Source organism: Aquarana catesbeiana, linkage group LG05 (genome assembly GCF_042186555.1).
Source record: "Aquarana catesbeiana isolate 2022-GZ linkage group LG05, ASM4218655v1, whole genome shotgun sequence".
NCBI classification, from domain to species: Eukaryota; Metazoa; Chordata; class Amphibia; order Anura; family Ranidae; genus Aquarana; species Aquarana catesbeiana.
Window position 1 is genome coordinate 113,631,024 of NC_133328.1, and position 21,702 is coordinate 113,652,725.

At 45.5% G+C, this 21,702-nt stretch overlaps 1 protein-coding gene across 2 annotated transcripts in view; it reads right to left on the reverse strand.

Annotated features, from left to right (window-relative positions):
- AHR (aryl hydrocarbon receptor) overlaps positions 1–3,108 on the reverse strand; it is a 190,810-nt gene extending 187,702 nt beyond the window's left edge. Inside the window, exon 1 of one of the 2 annotated variants that reach the window (XM_073630081.1) lies at positions 2,701–3,108. In XM_073630081.1, the coding sequence (XP_073486182.1) occupies positions 2,701–2,756 (56 nt within the window). In that variant the 5' untranslated portion in view covers positions 2,757–3,108. The remainder of the gene's footprint in view (positions 1–2,700) is intronic. The other variant, XM_073630080.1, reaches the window with a different exon arrangement.
- Positions 3,109–21,702: the final 18,594 nt, after the last annotated feature.

Consider the following 21,702-nt stretch of genomic DNA (forward strand, 5'->3'; position numbering starts at 1 on the left):
AAACTTTATTTCCACCAACGGTTCAGGGTGAGCCAATAGTATGTAAAATGAGGACCTAATATATCTAATCCATTTGTATGCAGGCCTGAGTACATCTAATGGAGATCATACAGAACTGTTGGTGTAAATACAAAACTATTTCATGATCACTGATATAATTAAAGGCAAAACATTATTCATTTACTTGGATGGGGGGGGGGGGATTTGAACCCCCCTTCTTACAATGATGTTCTCTCTCTAATTATCACCGGCAATACAAGTGATGGGGAACGAAACATCTGGAGTGGCCACCAGAACAGGAAGAGAGGAGAAATGTTCCAATGTTCCAGGAACTACTAAAAGGGAAACTGTCCCTCACATCTTACTGAATCCACAGGACAGGAGATGAAGGGAAATCTCCTTAAAAAAAACTCGGAGGATAAACATTTTTTTTTTAAATGACATCGGTTTTAACCCCTTCCTACGCTATACATATTAAAAAAAAAAAAGTCTAGCCATCTATATAATGTACTTTAAAGCAGATTTCCACTTTTTCACCCTCTTTATTTTTGTTATATGTTCCCATTCACACAGCACAACAAAAGAGAAAAAAAAAAAAAATGGTTGCTTACTTTTTAACTTGCTTAAACAATCAGACTTGGCTCCCCCCTTCTATGTAATGAGGGTGCTGGAAAGGTGTGTGTGTATGTATATATTTATTTAAAAAAAAAAAAAAAAAAAAAGAAGAAGTGTGTGTGTAATATATATATATATATATATATATATATATATATATATATACATATATACACACACATATACATATATACACACACACACACACACACACACACATAGATTCTTCAAAAAAACTTTCTACATTTTTTTTCTAACGCCTTTAAATGTAAACAAGTGTGGAAGCTTTCGGAAGAGTGTGTGTAATATATTAAAAAAAAAAAAAAAAAATATATATTTTTTTTTTTTTTTTTAACCCTGTCTGTGCTGGCAGATCTCATCAGTTGATAACTAGCTGTGCACACTGTATATTCCAACAATAGGGTAAAAGATTCCCTTTAGTCCATTGTAGATTAATAAATGGACTTTTAGAAAAAAAAAAAAAACTCCCTAAAATATGTCCCCTGATTGCACTTGTCTAGAAAAGCGAGCACACTGCCCACTGCCCATAGAGCCTGGAATATGAACCTGCCCCAAAAGGGACAACTAGAATGGAAGAAATGTGTTTCTATCCCTTTTGTTTGCATATATATTTGGGGGGGTTCTTTAATTTGATTAATATAGTCAACTTTTTGTGTTTTTATTCTGAAATTGGCCACAACTGCTATCTCTACCCAAATACAAAAAATGCTGCAGATATATATATATATATATATATATATATATATATATATATATATATATATATATATACACACACACACAAATAAAATTTCCCCCGATCCCTTGGAGAGAAGGGGCCCCTGCTACATAGGAGCCTAGCAGGTTACACTTGATCATCAGGGGCCTCTGGTGTCCCTTGTGAGGCTCCTATGTGAAAGCCGCCGACCCCCCCTGCTGTCACCTGCGAGACTCCATGCAGGAAGAGTCCCTGGTGTCCCCTGTAGACAAGGGCCCCTGCTATCACCTGTGAGGATTTTATGCAATAGGGGCCCCCCTGGTGTCACCTGTAAGACTGCTATACATGGAGGGGCCCCTGGTGTCACCTGTAAGGATTCTATGCTGAGGGGCCCCTGGTGTCACCTGTGAGGCTGCTATACATGAGGGGCCCCTGGTGTCACCTGTGAGGATTCTATACATGAGGGGCCCCTGGTGTCACCTGTGAGGATTCTATACATGAGGGGCCCCTGGTGTCACCTGTGAGGATTCTATACATGAGGGGCCCCTGGTGTCACCTGTGAGGATTCTATACATGAGGGGCCCCTGGTGTCACCTGTGAGGATTCTATACATGAGGGGCCCCTGGTGTCACCTGTGAGGATTCTATACATGAGGGGCCCCTGGTGTCACCTGTAAGGATTCTATACATGAGGGGCCCCTGGTGTCACCTGTGAGGATTCTATACATGAGGGGCCCCTGGTGTCACCTGTGAGGATTCTATACATGAGGGGCCCCTGGTGTCACCTGTAAGGATTCTATACATGAGGGGCCCCTGGTGTCACCTGTGAGGATTCTATACATGGAGGGGCCCCTGGTGTCACCTGTAAGGATTCTATGCTGAGGGGCCCCTGGTGTCACCTGTGAGGCTGCTATACATGAGGGGCCCCTGGTGTCACCTGTGAGGATTCTATACATGAGGGGCCCCTGGTGTCACCTGTGAGGATTCTATACATGAGGGGCCCCTGGTGTCACCTGTAAGGATTCTATACATGAGGGGCCCCTGGTGTCACCTGTGAGGATTCTATACATGAGGGGCCCCTGGTGTCACCTGTAAGGATTCTATGCTGAGGGGCCCCTGGTGTCACCTGTGAGGATTCTATACATGAGGGGCCCCTGGTGTCACCTGTAAGGATTCTATACATGAGGGGCCCCTGGTGTCACCTGTAAGGATTCTATACATGAGGGGCCCCTGGTGTCACCTGTGAGGATTCTATACATGAGGGGCCCCTGGTGTCACCTGTAAGGATTCTATACATGAGGGGCCCCTGGTAGGCTCGTATGGTGAAGTGTCCCCTGTGGGGCCCCTGTGGGAAGGTCGGTGACTTACGCCTTCTGGACGGGTTTTCTCCTCTTCCTGCTGGCATACATGATGTTACTGTTCATCTTCTCCTCCAGCCTAGGAAAACCTCCTAAATATTTAATATCTTTCCTCCTCCTCGCCTTCCAGGCCAACAACGCTTTTAAAGCAAAAAAGAAATAATCCGGATAGGAGCGGTGAGCGGAGAAGGTCGGGCTCCGGTCAGTAGATGGGGGGCGGCGGACTTCTATCGGAGTGTAGCGGAGACGGGGGTGTGGAGAGGCGCCGTGTCTGTGGTGGTGGCATTAGATACGAGTCCTGCCCAGCGCTCCTCTGTCCCCCTGCCTCAACTCTTCTTCACTAGTGCAAGTCCAGCCACCGACACACTCCGAGAGTGCAGTGCGCAAGCGCGGCCCACACTTCCCGGCTCCACCCACCACTGTGCTACGCATGTGCGGAGGGGCCCCTGTCACTGGTAATTGCGGGGGACGTAAGAATGTTCGGCGCCTGCGCAGAGAGGTGTGCGCGCTCCCATTTTGTGTTGTGTGGGAGTGTAGATGGAGGGAGGGAGAGGAGGAGGTCGGTGTGTGTGCGCAGTATGATACACCGGGACACGGATATTCCGGGATCAGAAGACATTGCTGTGACTGTACTGTGGATCTATGAGTTCCAGCTGTCATCACATACAGATCGTACTGTGCTCACCCCTCCCCCCAGATGGAGGCCATTGGAGATTTCACTAGTCGGTCATTAGTTCCCCTCTGTAGTCCTCACAATTCCCTCACATCATGTCCTCAGATGTCCTCCTAATCTGGGTCACCTAACCTCCCTCCTCATCCTCCTCCTCCTCCTCTGTCATGGTGATAGATCATCCTCCCAGGTCAGCCCAGTCATCTCATCACTGGATTCATTGGGTGGTCCAGCCTGTCATTCCTACCCCTCAGCTTCACATCCCAACTGTCCCTCATTTCCAGGGACTGTCCCTGATTTGGAGCAATGTCCCTCTGTCCCTCATTCCGGTCTGATCCATATAGTTTTTATCTTTCAAAATGTGTTTCCCAGTGCTAAACCTTCCATCCAATTTCTAAATTGCTGCATTTGTAAATTTCAAAACCAGTATAATGGAATAATAGTAATAAAAAAAGTACTTGTGGGTTAACTAATCTTCCTTTTTTTTTTTTAACGTATAATTCTCCTTTAAGGGGGTGTGGCAGGGGGTGTGTCCTATGCCTACATACATTTGCTAATAGGTGTCCCTCATTCCCATCTCAAAATGTTGGGAGGTGTGGCTTCATCCACCCGCTTCACCTGACCCATCCTTTCTACCCACCTATCTGTTTCCTCCGACCCATCCATCCCCTTCACCTTTCTCATTTATCCAACCCATCCATCCACTTCACCCAACTCATCCATCCACTTCACCCGTCTCATCGATCCGCTTCACCCGACTTATCCATCCGCTTCACTCGACTCATCCATCCGCTTCACCCGTCTTATCGATCTGCTTCACCCGTCTTATCGATCCGCTTCACCCGACTCATCGATCCGCTTCACCCGACTCATCGATCCGCTTCACCCGACTCATCGATCCGCTTCACCCGACTCATCAATCCGCTTCACCCGTCTTATCGATCCGCTTCACCCGACTCATCGATCCGCTTCACCCGTCTCATTCATCCGCTTCACCCGTCTCATCGATCTGCTTCACCCATCTCATCTATCTGCTTCACCTTCACCCCAATCATCATCTTTACCCAATATCCCCAATCATCACCTTCACCCCACATCCCCGATCACCACCATCCAACACCCCCAATCATCACTTTCACCCCACATCCCCAATCATTTTCACCCCACATTCCCAGTCATCATCTTCACCCCACATCCCCGATCACCACCATCCAACACCCCCAATCATCACCTTAACCCCACATTCCAATGTGATAGACTCACCCGGGACAGAGGCTTTTTGAGGGGCTTGACCGCCACCTCCTTACCCTGGTCCTCCGGAACTGCCGTGGTTGTGGGGCGGAGGTCTTGGACCCTCTGTCCAGTAGTCAGCGCTTCAGCTGGAGGAGTTTCTTGTAACGCCACAGATGCTGCTGGCAGGAAATCCCATGTCCCTGTCACTGTTGTGTGGGAGAAAGGCCGGCTGCCTCTTCTCTCAAGATGGCTGAAGCTGTTGGTGCTGGGCTGAGCTCAGTTATGTTCTGCGCTGATGCCAGCTCTTCTGCTGGAGGCTCACCCGGTTCTTCTTCCTCAGCAGAAAAGTTGGTTAAACCCCTAGTCTCTGGTATTGCTGAAAATCCAGGGCACGGGTTGGTGGCACTTGGGCCTAGTGCCAACACTTTGGCAGGTGACTCATAATCCATAACATTTTCCGATAAAAAGTCAAATAAATCCATACATTCTGTGGCTGGAAAGATGAGCCCAGTGCTCCATCTCCCGTACCCTCATTCCGGCTGCTAGACAGACGCATTAATCCATCCAAGATCATCCCGTGCAGAAACATGATTGTCAAGGTCAGTCAACACTTGCTATATCCACCATAAGACCTGCGCGTACATAACTGCAGGTAGAGATGGGCAAAGCACACTTGTCACTGCGGTCAGGTGACACCAGTCCATGGTATGCCCCTTACTAACTGCATTGGGAAATAGGAGACGCCGGCTTCACCATTACACGGCTTGCATGTCATGTCTGACTAACGCAACTAGTCCTGCATATCCAGCGGCTCTGTTCAGAGGGAATGGGATCGTCCCGCCACATGCGAGCCGCCGCGAAGACATCAATGTAAAGGGACCTTGATCCGTACCAGGATGAAACAGGACATCGAAAGACAAAGCCGAGTATGGTAATGTACTGAAGCCTTACTTCCTTCTCTCCTATTCACCCGAATCACAAAGATAGCGCTTGTTGGGATAATCTGTGCAACAAACCAACTGTTTGTCTGTCTAATAAAAAGACTGCCGAAACGCCCACCATTCACCTGGGTAGAACTTTGTATTAGCAGCCCATTGATGGTCATATGGCAACCATGTTATTAATTAAATTCCTTGGACACTATTTACAAGTCTGTCGGATTTGAAATACTGCCAGTCTTTCAATTTACAGGACATTTGCAAACCAGCTGAGATATAGCCGTTCTTACAGGATGTCTGAACTGCTACATTGAAATACACTCTTCAATAGTTTGTTTATTCATCGGCAGAAGTCATAAAATATTAATGACTCTAACTAAAGAACATAACGGCAAATATTCCAGTTAAAGACGATCATCAATCATGGAGTAATATCCACTATCCAGATAGTGGTGCCTAACTTCATGAGTCAGCATTACTTATTCAACCTTTCCAGCAATAATAGTATATAAATTAACTTATGTGATTCTATGCTCTATAAGAGCCCCCCGGGGGGCCATTCACAGTGAAATTGTAAGAAGGTTTTTGGTGACAGTTGAATTTGGGTATACCTTCTTCCTTTTCACAAACATGCACTGTCGCATTAATGCGAGTTTATTGCACATCAATTTTACTGTGGATGGTAGATTGGTGTCCGGACTATCTGTGTTGGGTTTTTTTTTAATATGTTTTTGCATGTCCTTGTCTTTATGTGTGTTTTTTTTCTTTTCTTTTTCTGAATGTGTTTAGTACATTATTCTCCAATAAGGCATCTCCCTTTGTGAGAACCTTGAGGAGGTTATAATGTGTAGCTATTTCATTAATCAAGGTGCATTTTTATTAATTTTTGTAGCACGTTCCCAATATGGGTTTAATACATTTTGTATTTTTATAGAAACACACCCAGGTCAGACTTTTTGTTGCCGAAGTAGCCGCTTTTTGATCCTGGTAGGGATACCAGGATCTGCTCGTTTGTATGCATTTTCACGTACCTGGTGGTTGAGCCCAGTATGCAGGGAGCTGCCTCTCGTATACCTTTGACTCGAGAACCCCTGATAGAGCAGACAGGGGCTCAGGAGTGCAAAGGGGCACAAGTGCCTGACAGGTAGCTGATGCAGGGCGCTGGTCTGAGAGGAGACTGGCAGCAGGTGGCAAGCAGAAGTGGCTGGCAGCTGGAGGCCTTGAGAAGAGACTGGCAGCTGGTGGCAGGCTGAAGCAGTAGTCAGGCAGGAAGCAGGACACAGCAGACGGTAGGGAGGTGTTCTCTAGTTCAGATCACAAGCAGGTGCAGGCAGGTCGGGTCAAACACTGGTGGGCAGATCAGGTATAGGAACAGATGCCAAAGATGAGTCAAGGTACTAGCCAGGTCAGTAACAGGCGGGCAGCAAATAGGCCAAGGAGCAGCAGAAGAGTAGTCAGAACAAGCCGGGATCGGAGACGGGCAGCAGGCAGGGTTGGTCAGGAACAAGCCGGGTCAACAGGAATCAGATGTACAAAGTAACAAGTAGCAAGGGTCTCAGGAAACGCTGTAGACCAGACAGCAAGGCGTCAGTAACCTTTAAATAGCGCATCTTGGCGCCAAGTGCTGTCACGAAGAGTGCGTCCCTGTGCGCATCCACGCGCTGTCAGTTGTGCCCTAGCACGTGCGCCGGACGCCTCTTCTAATAGGGATCCTGCACACAGGTAATCTTCTGTCACTCTGGTTGCTGGAAAGCCTTTCCTGACATTTGCCCCCTCCAATGGGCAGCCTGCGGCTGCCCAATTAAACCATCTTTTTTGGGTGGGACCTTTTAAAGGCTAGGATCAGTTTCTCAGCATGGCTATTGGACTCTGGCTCCCAAGAATTCTCCTCTGGGCAATACTCTCTCCATTTCACCAGGTACTGGACCTTGTTACGTCTCTTCCTACAATCCAAAATGGATTCAACCTCAAATTCTTCTTCACTATTGTTGAGTACCGGTTTAGGAGGACTGGTATTCCGGTTGGCGAAGGAGTCAGGAACTGTGGGCTTAAGTAGGGCTACATGGAAAACTGGATGTATCTGAAACTATTCTGGTAGCTTTAATTCATAGGCCACATTATCTTCCTTTTCACTGGGAAGGGACCCACAAATTTAGGGCCCAATTTTTAAGGGTCAAGCAAGCTTCAAGTTCAGGGTGGACAACCAAACTTGATCTCCGGGTTCTAAATTAAGCTCCCCCTCCTCTTCTTGTCAAACACCTCCTTGTTATATTCCTGGGTCCTTGTCATTGTCTCCTGCAGTAATTTATTACTTGAGTCAAAGAAATTCTGAGTTTCTTGGGCGGCTGGTACTGAGCACCCAGGGATGTTGTTGGACAGGAACAAAGGATGAAAGCCGTAATTCGCAAAAAACGGAGATTGCTTTGTGGCAGAGTGAACAGAGTTATTATATGCAAATTCAGCAAGAGGTAGCAGGGATGCCAAATCATCCTGGGAAAATGACGAAAAACAACGCAAATACTGCTCAAGCGTTTGGTTCGTTCTCTCCGTCTGGCCATTAGTCTGGGGATGATAGGCAGAGGAGAAGGAAAGGTTGATCTTCAGGGATTCACATAGAGCTCTCCAAAACTTAGAAGTGAACTGTACCCCTCGGTCTGATACAATATTTGCAGGGATACCGTGGAGTCTCACTTAATTAAGATCCTCGCTGTTTCAGGGGCAGAGGGTGTACCCCTCATTGGCAAGAAGTGAGCCATGTTGGATAGTCTGTCTACCACCACAAAGATGGTAGTGCAGTTTTCTGAAGGTGGCAGCTCAACAATAAAATCCATGGAGATCATCCTCCATGGCCTCTCTGGGACAGATAGTGGCTTCAACAGACCCCATGCCTTGGACTTGCTGGCTTTATTCTGGATACAGATGGTACATGATTCAACATATTTCCTGCAATCCTTCAACTGTGGCCACCAAAACGTGCGCTAGAGAAGTTCGGAAGTCTTGTGCACACCGAAGTGGCCCGCCAACTCATGGTCATGGCAGGAACTGAGGACGGCAACTTGTGAATCTTGAGGTACATAAATTTTATCCCTGTACCACAATAGGTCATCTCTTGCCTGTAGGGTGACATCAGATGGAAGAGAAGCCCCTATGGAAGCTTGTTTGATTTGGGACAGCAAGTCCCCTTGGAGCATAAGAAAGTTCCCCGAGGATAGGATGGTATCTGGAGGTAAGGGGGCTTTGGTCTCACTGAACATCTGAGAAAGTGCATCGGGCTTCGTATTCTTCGACTCTGGCCTGTAAGTGATGTGGAATGAGAATCTGGTGAAAAAGTGCCCACCTGGCCTGACGTGGTTTCAACCTTTTGGCAACTTCCAAGTACTCTAGATTCTTATGATCCGTATAGATAAGAATCGAATGTGCTGCTCCCTCCAACAGATATTGCCACTCTTCAAGTGCCTTAATTACTAATAGTTCTCGGTCACCTACATCAGACAACTTGCGAGAGAAGAACGCAACTGGGTGCAAAAGAGCCTTGGGCCCCTGTCTCTGGGAGAGTACTGCTCCGACTGCTATTTCTGATGCGTCCACCTCCAAAATGTATGGCAAAGCTGGATCAGGGTGCTTTAGAACTGATGCCGAAATGAACAGGTCCTTTAGAGTTACAAAGGCAGTTTGGGCTTCAAAAGACCAGTGGAACCGAGTGCCTTGCTTAGTCAGCCTTGTGATGGGGGAAATGATGGTAGAAAATCCTCTTATAAACTTCTGGTAAAAATTTGCGAACTCAATAAAACATTGAATTCCTTTTTTATCAGTAGTGACTGGCCAGTCCAGGATGGCAGAAACCTTCTTGGGGACCATCTTGATACCCTCCACAGAGATGATCAACCCCAGGAACTGAATGCTTTGGCGTTCAAACACACACTTCTCAAGTTTTGCGTACAGGCCATGAAGTCGAAGTCGTGTTAGCATATTTCTGACATGCTCACGATGTTTAACCAATGAGGGAGAGAAAATCAGGATGTCATCTAGGTATATTATGACAAACAGGTCAAGATAGTCTCTGAAAATGTCATTCACAAAATGCTGTAATGTGGCAGGGGCATTGCATAGACCAAAGGGCCTCACTAAATATTCAAAGTGCCCGAACCGAGTGCGGAAGACGGTTTTCCATTCGTCTCCACTTCAAAATAAACTAAGAACTAAGTTGTAGGCTCCACGAAGATCCAGTTTTGTGAATATTACAGCAGATCCAAGTCTCTGAAACAGTTTGGGTACCAGAGGAAGAGGGTGCCGTTTTTTTATTGTAATTTTATTGAGCTCCCGATAATCTACGCAGGGACATAGAGAGTGGTCTTTCTTTTCTACAAAGAAAATTCCTGCTCCTGCTGGGGACGTGGAAGGATGAATAAACCCCTTTTCCAGGTTGTCATCTACAGTCAGGTCCATAAATATTGGGACATTGACACAATTCTAATCTTTTTGGCTCTATACACCACCACAATGGATTTGAAATGAAACGAACAAGATGTGCTTTAACTGCAGACTTTCATCTTTAACTTGAGGGTATTTACATCCAAATCAGGTGAACAGTGTAGGAATTACAACAGTTTGTATATGCGCCGCCCACTTTTTAAGGGACCAAAAGTAATGGGACAACTGGCTGCTCAGCTGTTCCATGGCCAGTTGTGTGTTATTCCCTCATTATCCCATTTACAAGGAGCAGATAAAAGGTCCAGAGTTCATTTCAAGTGTGCTATTTGCATTTGGAATCTGTTGCTGTCAACTCTCAATATGAGATCCAAATAGCTGTCACTATCAGTGAAGCAAGCCATCATTAGGCTGAAAAAACAAAACAAACCCATCAGAGAGATAGCAAAAACATTAGGTGTGGCCAAATCAACTGTTTGGAACATCCTTAAAAAGAAAGAACGCACTGGTGAGCTCAGCAACACCAAAAGGCCCGGCAGACCATGGAAAACAACTGTTGTGGATGACCGAGGAATTCTTTCCCTGAGAAAACACCCTTCACAACAGTTGGCCAGATCAGGAACATTCTCAGGAAGAGGTAAGTGTAGGTGTACATACAAGTGACGGTCAATTCACCTTAAGGATAAATTCAAATAAATGTGTAAACATAGAATTTATATATATTGTATAAATTACCAATATATAAATAAATAAATGGCAAATAAATAAGTCAAACATCAAAAGTGAAATCTTAATGTGCAACAGTGAGCAAAATATTTGTGTGAGTCCTTATGTGATAACATGATAAAACACCCAGGTGTTGATTAGAATAGGATGGAAGTCCTGCTGGATGAGGACAAGGTGCTTTAGTCCACCACCACATACAGAGTAACTGGCCGCTTACCAGAAACTCATGACCCCTCGTTACAGAGGGTCTGAGTGAGCTGTTAGATCTGATTTCTGCGGACCACCACCGAAAAACCGAGATTGGCACTGGGATGGAACGTCAGGGACCTTGGTGTGGATGGATGGATCAGCAGGAAGTCAGGCTCTCAGCAGAGTGATATGATCATATACGGAAAAAAGGGGGGGCTCCAATAGTGTAAAATCTTAAGGCTTTATTGAGTTAAAATAAATATATACACTCACATGTAAATACGAAAATGAGCGCCTTTGGAAAGAGGCCTGGAGCCCCGGCTGGATGCTCACAGACAGCCCGTCCTGCTGGTATAACAACATCGGTGGGAGGTGACGCGAACATGTCGCTCAGCCCTACGCGGCGTTTCGTAAGCAAATTACATCTTCCAGGGGCACGGGCGGCGCGTTGCATCACCTCCCTAAATAGTACAAAAACAACCAAGCCTCACTCTGAGTTCTGCCACATCAGCGGACTTACGTAATGGGCCTGAATCGCAAATAATAAGTGATCCGAATGCGCGCCCGTCATCCAAGCCTCACTCCGAGTACCGCTGCATCGGCGGACTTACGTAGTGGGCCTGGATCGCAAATAATAAAACTTCGGATGCGCATGTGCGCCTATAAACAATGAAGATTTGATAGAACCCACAGATCCCGCAGACTTCTGAGCTCAGAGGAGGGGGTAAAGAGTCCGAAGTCGGTGAAGCGTAAGGCACATAAAGAATATGGATCATAATCATAATCAGAATGCCCTACAGATATTTCGATACCCGATGATGATATCGACAGCCCTTTTAAAAAAAAATTAAATTGAGAATGAAATAGAATAAAAACCAAAGATTATATAAATGTTGTGTCATCGGAATGATGTGTGTCCTGGATCTTGGAGAGGTAATATATTAGATCCGGACAGGGACAGACACAACAGGGTCAGGGGTAATAAAACTCCAATACCTGGCTTAGTCCGTGACACAGACCAAAAAAGGGTCAAAAATAGGTCAGAGGGGACACATTCAAAAAATAGTCCCCTAGTGGCCATCATAACAGTTGCAAGCAAGAAATATACCCGGAACACACCGGATCATATTCATTGGATGCAAGAGTGACTAGCGAAAACAAAAATTTTAAATGTAATAAAAACAAAAATATATAAAACATAACAGAAAAGGGGGAGCAATAGGTAAAATATATTTTTATAGTGGTATACCTATGTATAACATAACAGGTCTAAAAAATATATAAAATATATTTTTTTAGTGGTATACCTATGTATGACACTCTAGACAAGACCAATATAAATCTCCACGCCCCGATTATTACTCACGCCCCTATGACACCCCCCCCAATGACTTGGGAGAATCCATCATGGAGGCCGAACCCCCAGAACTACAATGAGGGGTCTGCCCGGCACTACGGTGGTCAACTCCCGGATGGTCCAGCAAATCCGGTTCCATTACAGAACCGTTTTTACCCTCTGTCGGACCTGGACATCCCTGGACATCGGGGAGTGAGTGCAGAGGGATATAGGCAGGGCTACCCTGAAAGGAACCAAGGTGCCCACTATCCTAATAACCCCCAACGGGATTATACCCACTCTGGCCCACCACAATCTCATGGCCCTCCAGGTGGGATTAATAATCAAAATTGGGGTTTTCCCAGGGACTTACGAGTCACCAAACGTCCTGGAGACCGAAAAGAGGAACCAGAGGGGGGAGGCGAGTCCAGGCACTCAAAAAGAAGAAAAACTTAGGCACTGGAATTTTTAATGTATCCAAGCAGACTCTAACCAATTCTGAAAAGAGACTGTTGGATAAAGGTTTGAAATTTGCCTAGGAGCCTGAGCAAGTTTCAAACATACATGGATGTGCACAAGTTTACACGTAAACTGAATATCAAATGGTATATGCTATCCAACCCTATCAACAGGGCGGATGGTGCAGTTGGAGGGGAATATCAACATACTAACCTTTCAAATGCCTCCCTCTTCAACCCCCCCGGGCTCCCTGGCCCCAGCCATTCGGGTATTTAGGGATATTGTTTTACGAGACCTTGAGCAGATTAAGGTCAGGAAGGTTAAATTGCACAGGGATCTACAGATGGGATTGGAATCCCTTTGCAACAACAAATCCCTAGTCATTAGGCCAGCCGACAAGGGCGGGGGAATAGTGGTGTTGGACCGGTGTGACTACCAGAAGGAAATGCACCGCATAGTCGATGATACCGATACTTATACTGTTTTGAGTAGAGATCCCTTAGTCAAATACAAAAAAGAGCTTGAGTCAATCATGGATGTGGGCCTTCGGAGAGGTATTCTGAATGACAAGGAGAGACGATTTCTGGTCCCCATTGCCCCCCCGACCCCGGTCATTTACTACCTCCCGAAGATCCATAAGGATTTGGTTTGCCCCCCGGGACGTCCCATCGTGAGCGGGATTGATTCAATCACATCCCGGGTGGGCAAATATATTGATCATTTCCTGCAACCATTGGTTTGTAGAATACCATCTTACATCAAGGATATCAAGCAGGTGATTAACACACTCTCGAATATCACCCCCAGGGAAGGCCTTTGGATGGTAACCGCAGATGTGTCATCCCTTTACACCATTATCCCCCACCAGTTAGGCCTGCAGGCGGTAGAACTATTCCTCACTCGTGACTCTGGCCTATCTTCCATACAGATCAATTTCATTATGGAATTGCTACAATATGCCGCCAGTCATAACTACTTCTGGTTTGAGCACCAGTTCTACCGGCAGGACCGTGGCGTGGCCATGGGGGCGAAATACGCCCTAAGCTTGGCCAATCTTTTTATGGCCAAGTGGGAGGAGGACGTCGTTGATACACCCAGGAGACCAGAGGTGCTCCTGTGGGCTAGATATATCGACGACGTCCTCCTCCTATGGGATGGTTGTGAATTAGAGCTACATAACTTCATGGCAGCTCTTAATGACAACAACAGAGGCATTAAGCTAAATTTTGAAGCTAGCCGTGATACCATCCATTTTCTGGACTTGAAGATCCAGATTGTGGGCGATCGGTTCGTGACATCTACTTACTTTAAGGCGACCGATAGGAATTCATACATTTCTGTGGATAGTTGCCATCACGAACCTTGGCTCAGGGCTATCCCCCAAGGCCAATTTTTGCGCCTTAGACGCAATTGTTCAGGTGTTAATACTTTTGACCACCAAGCATCCATCTTGATAGACAGGTTTTTGGAAAAGGGGTATGACCAAGTCTCTCTCTCCCTTGCTGTTAAAGCGGCACAAGACAGAGACAGATCCTCACTCTTGTCCGATGCCCCTACACCTAAGGCTAATGCTTCTGATGCTGTGCCGTTTATCACCACTTATTCGGTGCAGCATCGTACGATAAAACGATTAATACAGAAGCACTGGCATGTATTGGGTAGCGACCAAACCCTCAGTACCATTCTACCACCTAGACCCAGAGTGGTTTTTAAGGGAGCGGCCTCCCTTGGGAGCAAAATAGCCCCCTCGGTCCAGGACCCCCCACGGGAAAACAGGTCTTTTTCTTCAAAACCTCACTGGCTACTATAAATGTGGAAAATGCCGGGTTTGTTCTCTCAGTGCCAATAGATCAAGACGGATTGCCACATTTACATCCACCAGTACCCTGCGATCATACGAAATTGAACCTTTCATTACTTGCAGTTCCGAAGGAGTAGTCTATCTCCTACAATGCCCATGTGGGCTTCAGTATATAGGGAGGACCAAAAGGGCTTTACGTGTCCGCCTGAATGAACATATAGGGAATATAAGGAGAGGCTATGATAAACACCCTGTTTCTAGACAATACGACCAAGTCCACAGAAGGGACCCCTCCAATACATTATACGTAGGCATTGACAAATATAGACCACATTGGCGAGGCAGTTCGTTGGTCAGGGAGATCTCTAAGCAAGAGATGTCCTGTATCTACAGACTAAAAAGTTATGTGCCATTCGGAATGAATGTTGACACAGACGTGAATGCCTTCATTAATAATGCCTAATGTGGGTGTTTAGTTTGCCCCCCATCTTTGGTTGTCCACATAGGCACTATGTTTTGTCTCTTGAATTTATCATGTATTATGAGTACTACCATTACATCAGGAGTATGCCAATTAAAAGAAACTCATTGTGAAAGCCACCACTCTGGGTTCCTACCCATCTGGACCACCGGGATAGTGAATGCGTGGGGAGGGTTTGGGATTTTCACCATCAATTTGCTGTGCGTGGCCTTTTTGTTCATAACAAATCGTTCTTGGGCTTTTTGGCTGTTAATAAAGAATTTTTTTTTTTTTTAAAACTCCTAAAATCCTTTTAAGGTATGATATGGACACCTATGCGAGGACCTAATACCTCTATGTGAGGACTTAATATTCCTCCATATGTTCTTGAGACCCAATTAGGCCTCGTATCATACATAGGTATACCACTATAAAAATATATTTTATATATTTTTTAGACCTATTGCTCCCCCTTTTCTGTTATGTTTTATATATTTTTGTTTTTATTACATTTATAATTTTTGTTTTCGCTAGTCACTCTTGCATCCAATGAATATGATCCGGTGTGTTCCGGGTATATTTCTTGCTTGCAACCGTTATGATGGCCACTAGGGGATTTCTATTTTTTGAACGTATCTCCTCTGACCTGTTTTTGACCCTTTTTTGGTCTGTGTCACGGACTAAGCCAGGTATTGGAGTTTTATTACCCCTGACCCTGTTGTGTCTGTCCCTGTCCGGGTCTAATATATTACCTCTCCAAAATCCAGGACACACATCATTCCAATGACACAACATTTATATAATCTTTGGTTTTTATTCTATTTCATTCTCAATTAAAATTTTTTTTTAAAAGGGCTGTCGATATCATCATCAGGTATCGATATATATGTAGGGCATTCTGATTATGATTATGATCCATATTCTTTATGTGCCTTATGCTTCACGACTTCGGACTCTTTACCCCCTCCTCTGAGCTCAGAAGTCTGCGGGATCTGTGGGTTCTATCAAATCTTCATTGTTTATAGGCGCACATGCGCATCCGAAGTTTTATTATTTGCGATCCAGGCCCACTACGTAAGTCCGCCGATGCAGCGGTACTCAGAGTGAGGCTTGGATGACGGGCGCGTATGCGCATTCGGATCACTTATTATTTGCGATTCAGACCCATTACGTAAGTCCGCTGTTGTGGCGGAACTCAGAGTGAGGCTTGGTTGTTTTTGTACTATTTAGGGAGGTGACGCGCCGCCTGTGCCCCTTGAAGACGTAATTTGCTTACGAAACACCGCGTAGGGCTGAGCGACGTGTTCGCGTCACCTCCCACCGATGTTGTGATACCAGCAGGATGGCTGTCTGTGAGCATCTGGCCGGTGCTCCAGACCTCTTTCCAAAGGCGCTCATTTTTGTATTTACATGTGAGTGTATATATTTATTTTAACTCAATAAAGCCTTAAGATTTTACATTATTGGAGCCCCCCTTTTTTCCGTATATGATCATATCATCTGCTGAGAGCCTGACTTTCCCGCTGATCCATCCATCCACACCAAGGTCCCTGACGTTCCATCCCAGTGCCGTTCTCGGTTTTTCGGTGGTGGTCCGGAGAAATCAGATCTAACGGCTCACTCAGACCCTCTGTAACGAGGGGTCATGAGTTTCTGGTAAGCGGCCAGTTACTCTGTATGTGGCGGTGGACTAAAGCACCTTGACCTCATCCAGCAGGACTTCCATCCTATTCTAATCAACACCTGGGTGTTTTATCATGTTATCACATAAGGACTCACACAAATATTTTGCTCACTGTTGCACATTAAGATTTCACTTTTGACGTTTGACTTATTTATTTGCCATTTATTTATTTATATATTGGTAATTTATACAATATATATAAATTCTATGTTTACACATTTATTTGATATTATCCTTAAGGTGAATTGACCGTCACTTGTATGTACACCAGTTTCCCATCAGCGCAATTCAATAGTGTTATATGATTTTATTTTTGTGTTTGTGTTACATATAGGAATCCGCAGCTTTTTTAATTTTCTCATTGATTACACAATCTCACCTATGCGTACTTAATCCCCTCTTTTTTTCTAAGTGTATGTGTGTCACAGTCAACAATCAAGAGAAGACTTCACCAGAGTGAATAGGGAGGGTTCACCACAAGATGTAAATCATTGGTGAGCCTCAAAAACAGGAAGGCCAGATTAGAGTTTGCCAAACATCTAAAAAAGCCTTCACAGTTCTGGAACAACATCCTATGGACAGATAAGACCAAGATCAACTTGTACCAGAGTGATAGGAAGAGAAGAATATGGAGAAGGAAAGGAACTGCTCATGATCCAAAGCGTACCACCTCATCAATGAAGCATGGTGGTGGTAGTGTCATGGCGTGGGCATGTATGGCTGCCAATGGAACTGGTTCTCTTGTATTTATTGATAATGTGACTGCTGACAAAAGCAGCAGGATGAATTCTGAAGTGTTTCGGGCAATATTATCTGCTCATATTCAGCAAAATGCTTCAGAACTCATTGGACGGCGCTTTACAGTGCAGATGGACAATAACCCGAAGCATACTGCGAAAGCAACCAAAGAGTTTTTTAAGGTAAAGAAGTGGAATGTTATGCAATGGCCAAGTCAATCACCTGACCTGAATCCAATTGAGCATGCATTTCACTTGCTGAAGACAAAACTGAAGGGAAAATGCCCCAAGAACAAGCAGGAACTGAAGACAGTTGCAGTAGAGGCCCAGCAGAGCATCACCAGGGATGAAACCCAGCGTCTGGTGATGTCTATGCGTTCCAGACTTCAGGCTGTAATTGACTGCAAAGGATTTGCAACCAAGTATTAAAAAGTGAAAGTTTGATGGATGATTGTTGATCTGTTCCATTACTTTTGGTCCCTTAAAAAGTGGGAGGCATATATACAAACTGTTGTAAACACCCTCAAATTAAAGCTGAAATATGCAGTTAAAGCACATCTTGTTTGTTTCATTTCAAATCCATTGAAGAGAGAAAAAAAAGTGTAGCGCTGTATTATACTTATAAACATCAGTGTAAACCTTTGTGTCAAACACCCGTGTATATATCTATACTCGGTCCTGCTGATCCAGCAGAAAAAATTTAAATGAAATTAAATTAAATCTTAAAATAACACCATATGTGCAGAAATCTGATGGTATAAAAGATTAATTGCACCACCCTACTACATAATAAAAGTTGATAAGAACTGTGTGATCACAGTGAAATGATCACAAAAGCCTCAAATAAAACACAAACGTGCAATCAAACTTAGGGTGGGATAGATAGCAAGTCTCTGGGATATTGAACAGTTCATCCAATCAAACGGATATTTCCTGGAGCATAAATATGAATCTCACTGTGATATCTATTCATATCCACGGTAGACTTTTCAAATATTCAGCAAGGCAGGAGGTAATGTAAAATGCCCTTACCAGACGTGGTGGACTCACAGGCCGTTGGCGGTGAGTCGTATAGGCTTTCACCGTTTTGACGGTAAGGTTATAGCTGAACAGGTGTGTGTGTCGTCTGTGATGCAAAGACTAAAGTTTAGTCTTTGCATCACAGACGACACACACACCTGTTGATTCACCTGCCTAGACTTACCAGACTCTCCTACTTCCACCAATTCCAGGGAGACTAAGTGATCACCGTAAGAGGAATCCATAGTACTGTTCAAGATCGGGGACCCATCCAGGACCTTCCATTATGGATCAAGGACAGCTATAACCTTACCGTCAAAACGGTGAAAGCCTATACGACTCACCGCCAACGGCCTGTGAGTCCACCACGTCTGGTAAGGGCATTTTACATTACCTCCTGCCTTGCTGAATATTTGAAAAGCCTACCGTGGATATGAATAGATATCACAGTGAGATTCATATTTATGCTCCAGGAAATATCCGTTTGATTGGATGAACTTTTCAATATCCCAGAGACTTGCTATATATCCCACCCTAAGTTTGTTTGCACGTGTTTGTGTTTTATTTGAGGCTTTTGTGATCATTTCACTGTGATCACACAGTTCTTATCAACGTTTATTATGTAGTAGGGTGGTGCAATTAATCTTTTATACCATCAGATTTCTGCACATATGGTGTTATTTCAAGATTTAATTTAATTTAATTTAATTTAATTTTTTTCTGCTGGATCAGCAGGACCGAGTATAGATATATACACGGGTATTTGACACAAAGGTTTACACTGATGTTTATAAGTATAATACAGCGCTACACTTTTTTTTCTCTTCATTTGTATACACAATTAGTCTAATTGGTAGTGTTGGCAGCTTGATATATTGAGTTGGCGCAGCAGTTTTTCTCTATTTCATTTCAAATCCATTGTGGTGGTGTATAGAGCCAAAAAGATTCGAATTGTGTAGATGTCCCAATATTTATGGACCTGACTGTATGTAGGTTTTTAGAGTCCCTAATTCCAGTTCGGTTAAAGGGAAGATTCTCCCAAAAGGAATCTCTGCTCCAGGGAGGAGTTTGATCGGGCAGTCTTAGGGCCTATGTGGGGGAAGAGTCTCTGCACCTTTCTTGCTGAAAACATCCAAGAAACTGTGGGACAGCTTGGTGGGTTTCACCATCTGATTCCAAACAAAGCAAGGGAGACGGAACATCAACAGTCTCCTGTAAGCAGTTTTGGTGGCAGTAAGGAGAGACAAAACTGACTCTCCCTGGGATCCAATCAATTTGTTGGTTGTGAGCCCTCAGCCAAAGCAAGCCTAGAATGATGGGGAACAGTGGGGATTCGATGAGATCTAGAAACAGTAGTTCTTCATGGTTACTGGCAATGGTAGTGTTTAGAGGAACAGTTTCTTGGGTGACTGGCCCGACTTAATAGCTGATCCAACGGCCAGATGTACAGAAAGTCCCTTTACCTTAGGCCGCAGGGAAACTTGGTATCGGGTGGCAACAGATAAGTCCATAAAGCAGTTGCAGGCTCCTGAATCAACTTTAGCGGGGACCGGAGTATTCCCTCCTGGAAGCTGTAAGGAAATGGAGGCAGCCAGCTGAGGGATGTTGTTTAGCAGAGCAGGTGTAAGAACAGGAGAGATGGAAAAGCACTTACGGAGCTTTGCAGGGCAAGTCCTTACGCAATGTCCGGGTTCCCCACAATAGAGGCAGAGGTTGTTGACCCACTGGCGTTGACGTTCCTTAGGTGTAAGTGAGGGACGAAGCAAGCCCAACTGCATCGGTTCAGAAGCATCGGAAGTGGTGATCTCTGGGGCTGAGGAAGCAGAGTGAGGGAAACTAGGTACGCGTGGAAGCACCCATACTGGACGAGAGGGACCGGATGTTCGCTCTGATCTTCGTTCTCTTAGACATCCGTCTATTTGAATAGACAGGTTGATGAGGGCGTCTAGAGTCTTGGGAATGCCCACTCGAGCCTGTTCATCTTTTGGTGGTTCGGAAAGACCCATGCGAAATTTATAAAGCAGGGCGGCGGCGTTCCAGTTTGTGTCGGAGCTCCAACGCCTGAACTCAGGTACATAGTCTTCGGCCGCTCTGCGGCCCTGCTGAAGGGTATGTAGAGCCGCTTCTGCGGTAGCAGTCTGTTGCGGGTCCTCATAAAGTAGAGACATGGCTTAAAAGAAGGTGCTCAAGCTGTTGAGAGAGACATCCTTCTGCTCCAGCAGGCGGTGAGCCTATGACTGAGGCTCCCCTAACAGGCAGATGACAAAGCCCACTTTAGGGGCTTTGTCATCAAGACTCAAGGGAAAAAGTCCTTAGTTGCAGAGCAAAGAAAAGTTCACAGGCATTGCGAAATGCCCTGAATTTACTGCGTTCCCCAGAGAATTTTTCAGGTGTGGGGACCTTGGGTTCAGGTGGCATCATCACCACTGCGGGCGCAGTGCACCTTCCCAATGTGGAGGGAGCAGAGAAGAACAGAGCCTGAACACATTCCTCAAGGCGGGTATAACCCTCTTGCAAGTCTTTAACAGCCTGGGTGAGTCCAGCAAGATGACGGCAAAGTTCGTCCATTGGAGATGCTCCCTGCATGGGCTCAGACATGGCTGTCCGGTACTGTCACGTACCTGGTGGTTGAGCCCAGTATGCAGGGAGCAGCCTCTCGTATACTTCTGACTCGAGAACCTCTGATAGAGCAGACGGGCTCAGGAGTGCAAAGGGGCAAGTGCCTGACAGGTAGCTGATGCAGGGGGTTAGTCCGGACCTCCGATGCAACTGAGTGGAGACTGGCAGCAGGTGGCAGGCAGAAGTGACTGGCAGCTGGAGGCAGGCAGAAGAGACTGGAAGCTGGTGGCAGGCTGAAGGAATAGTCAGGCAGGAAGCAGGACACAGCAGACGGTAGGGAGGTGTTCTGTAGTTCAGATCACAAGCAGGTGCAGGCAGGCCGGGTCAAACACTGGCAGGCAGATCAGGTACAGGAACAGATGCCAAAAGAGGAGTCAATGTACTAGCCGGGTCGGTAACAGGCGGGACGCAAACAGGCCAAGGAGCAGCAGAAGAGTAGTCACAACGAGCCGGGATCAGAGACGGGCAGCAGGCAGGGTTGGTCAGGAACAAGCCGGGTCAACAGGAATCAGATGTACAAAGTAACATGTAGCAAGGGTCTCAGGAAACGCTGTAGCCCGGACAGCAAGGCATCAGTCTCCTTTAAATAGCGCATCTTGGCACCAAGTGATGTCATGAAGAGCGCGCGCGGTCAGTCATGCCATTGCGCATGCACCGAATGGCTCTTCTAATAGGAATCCTGCACACAGGTAATCTTCTGTCACCCTGGTTG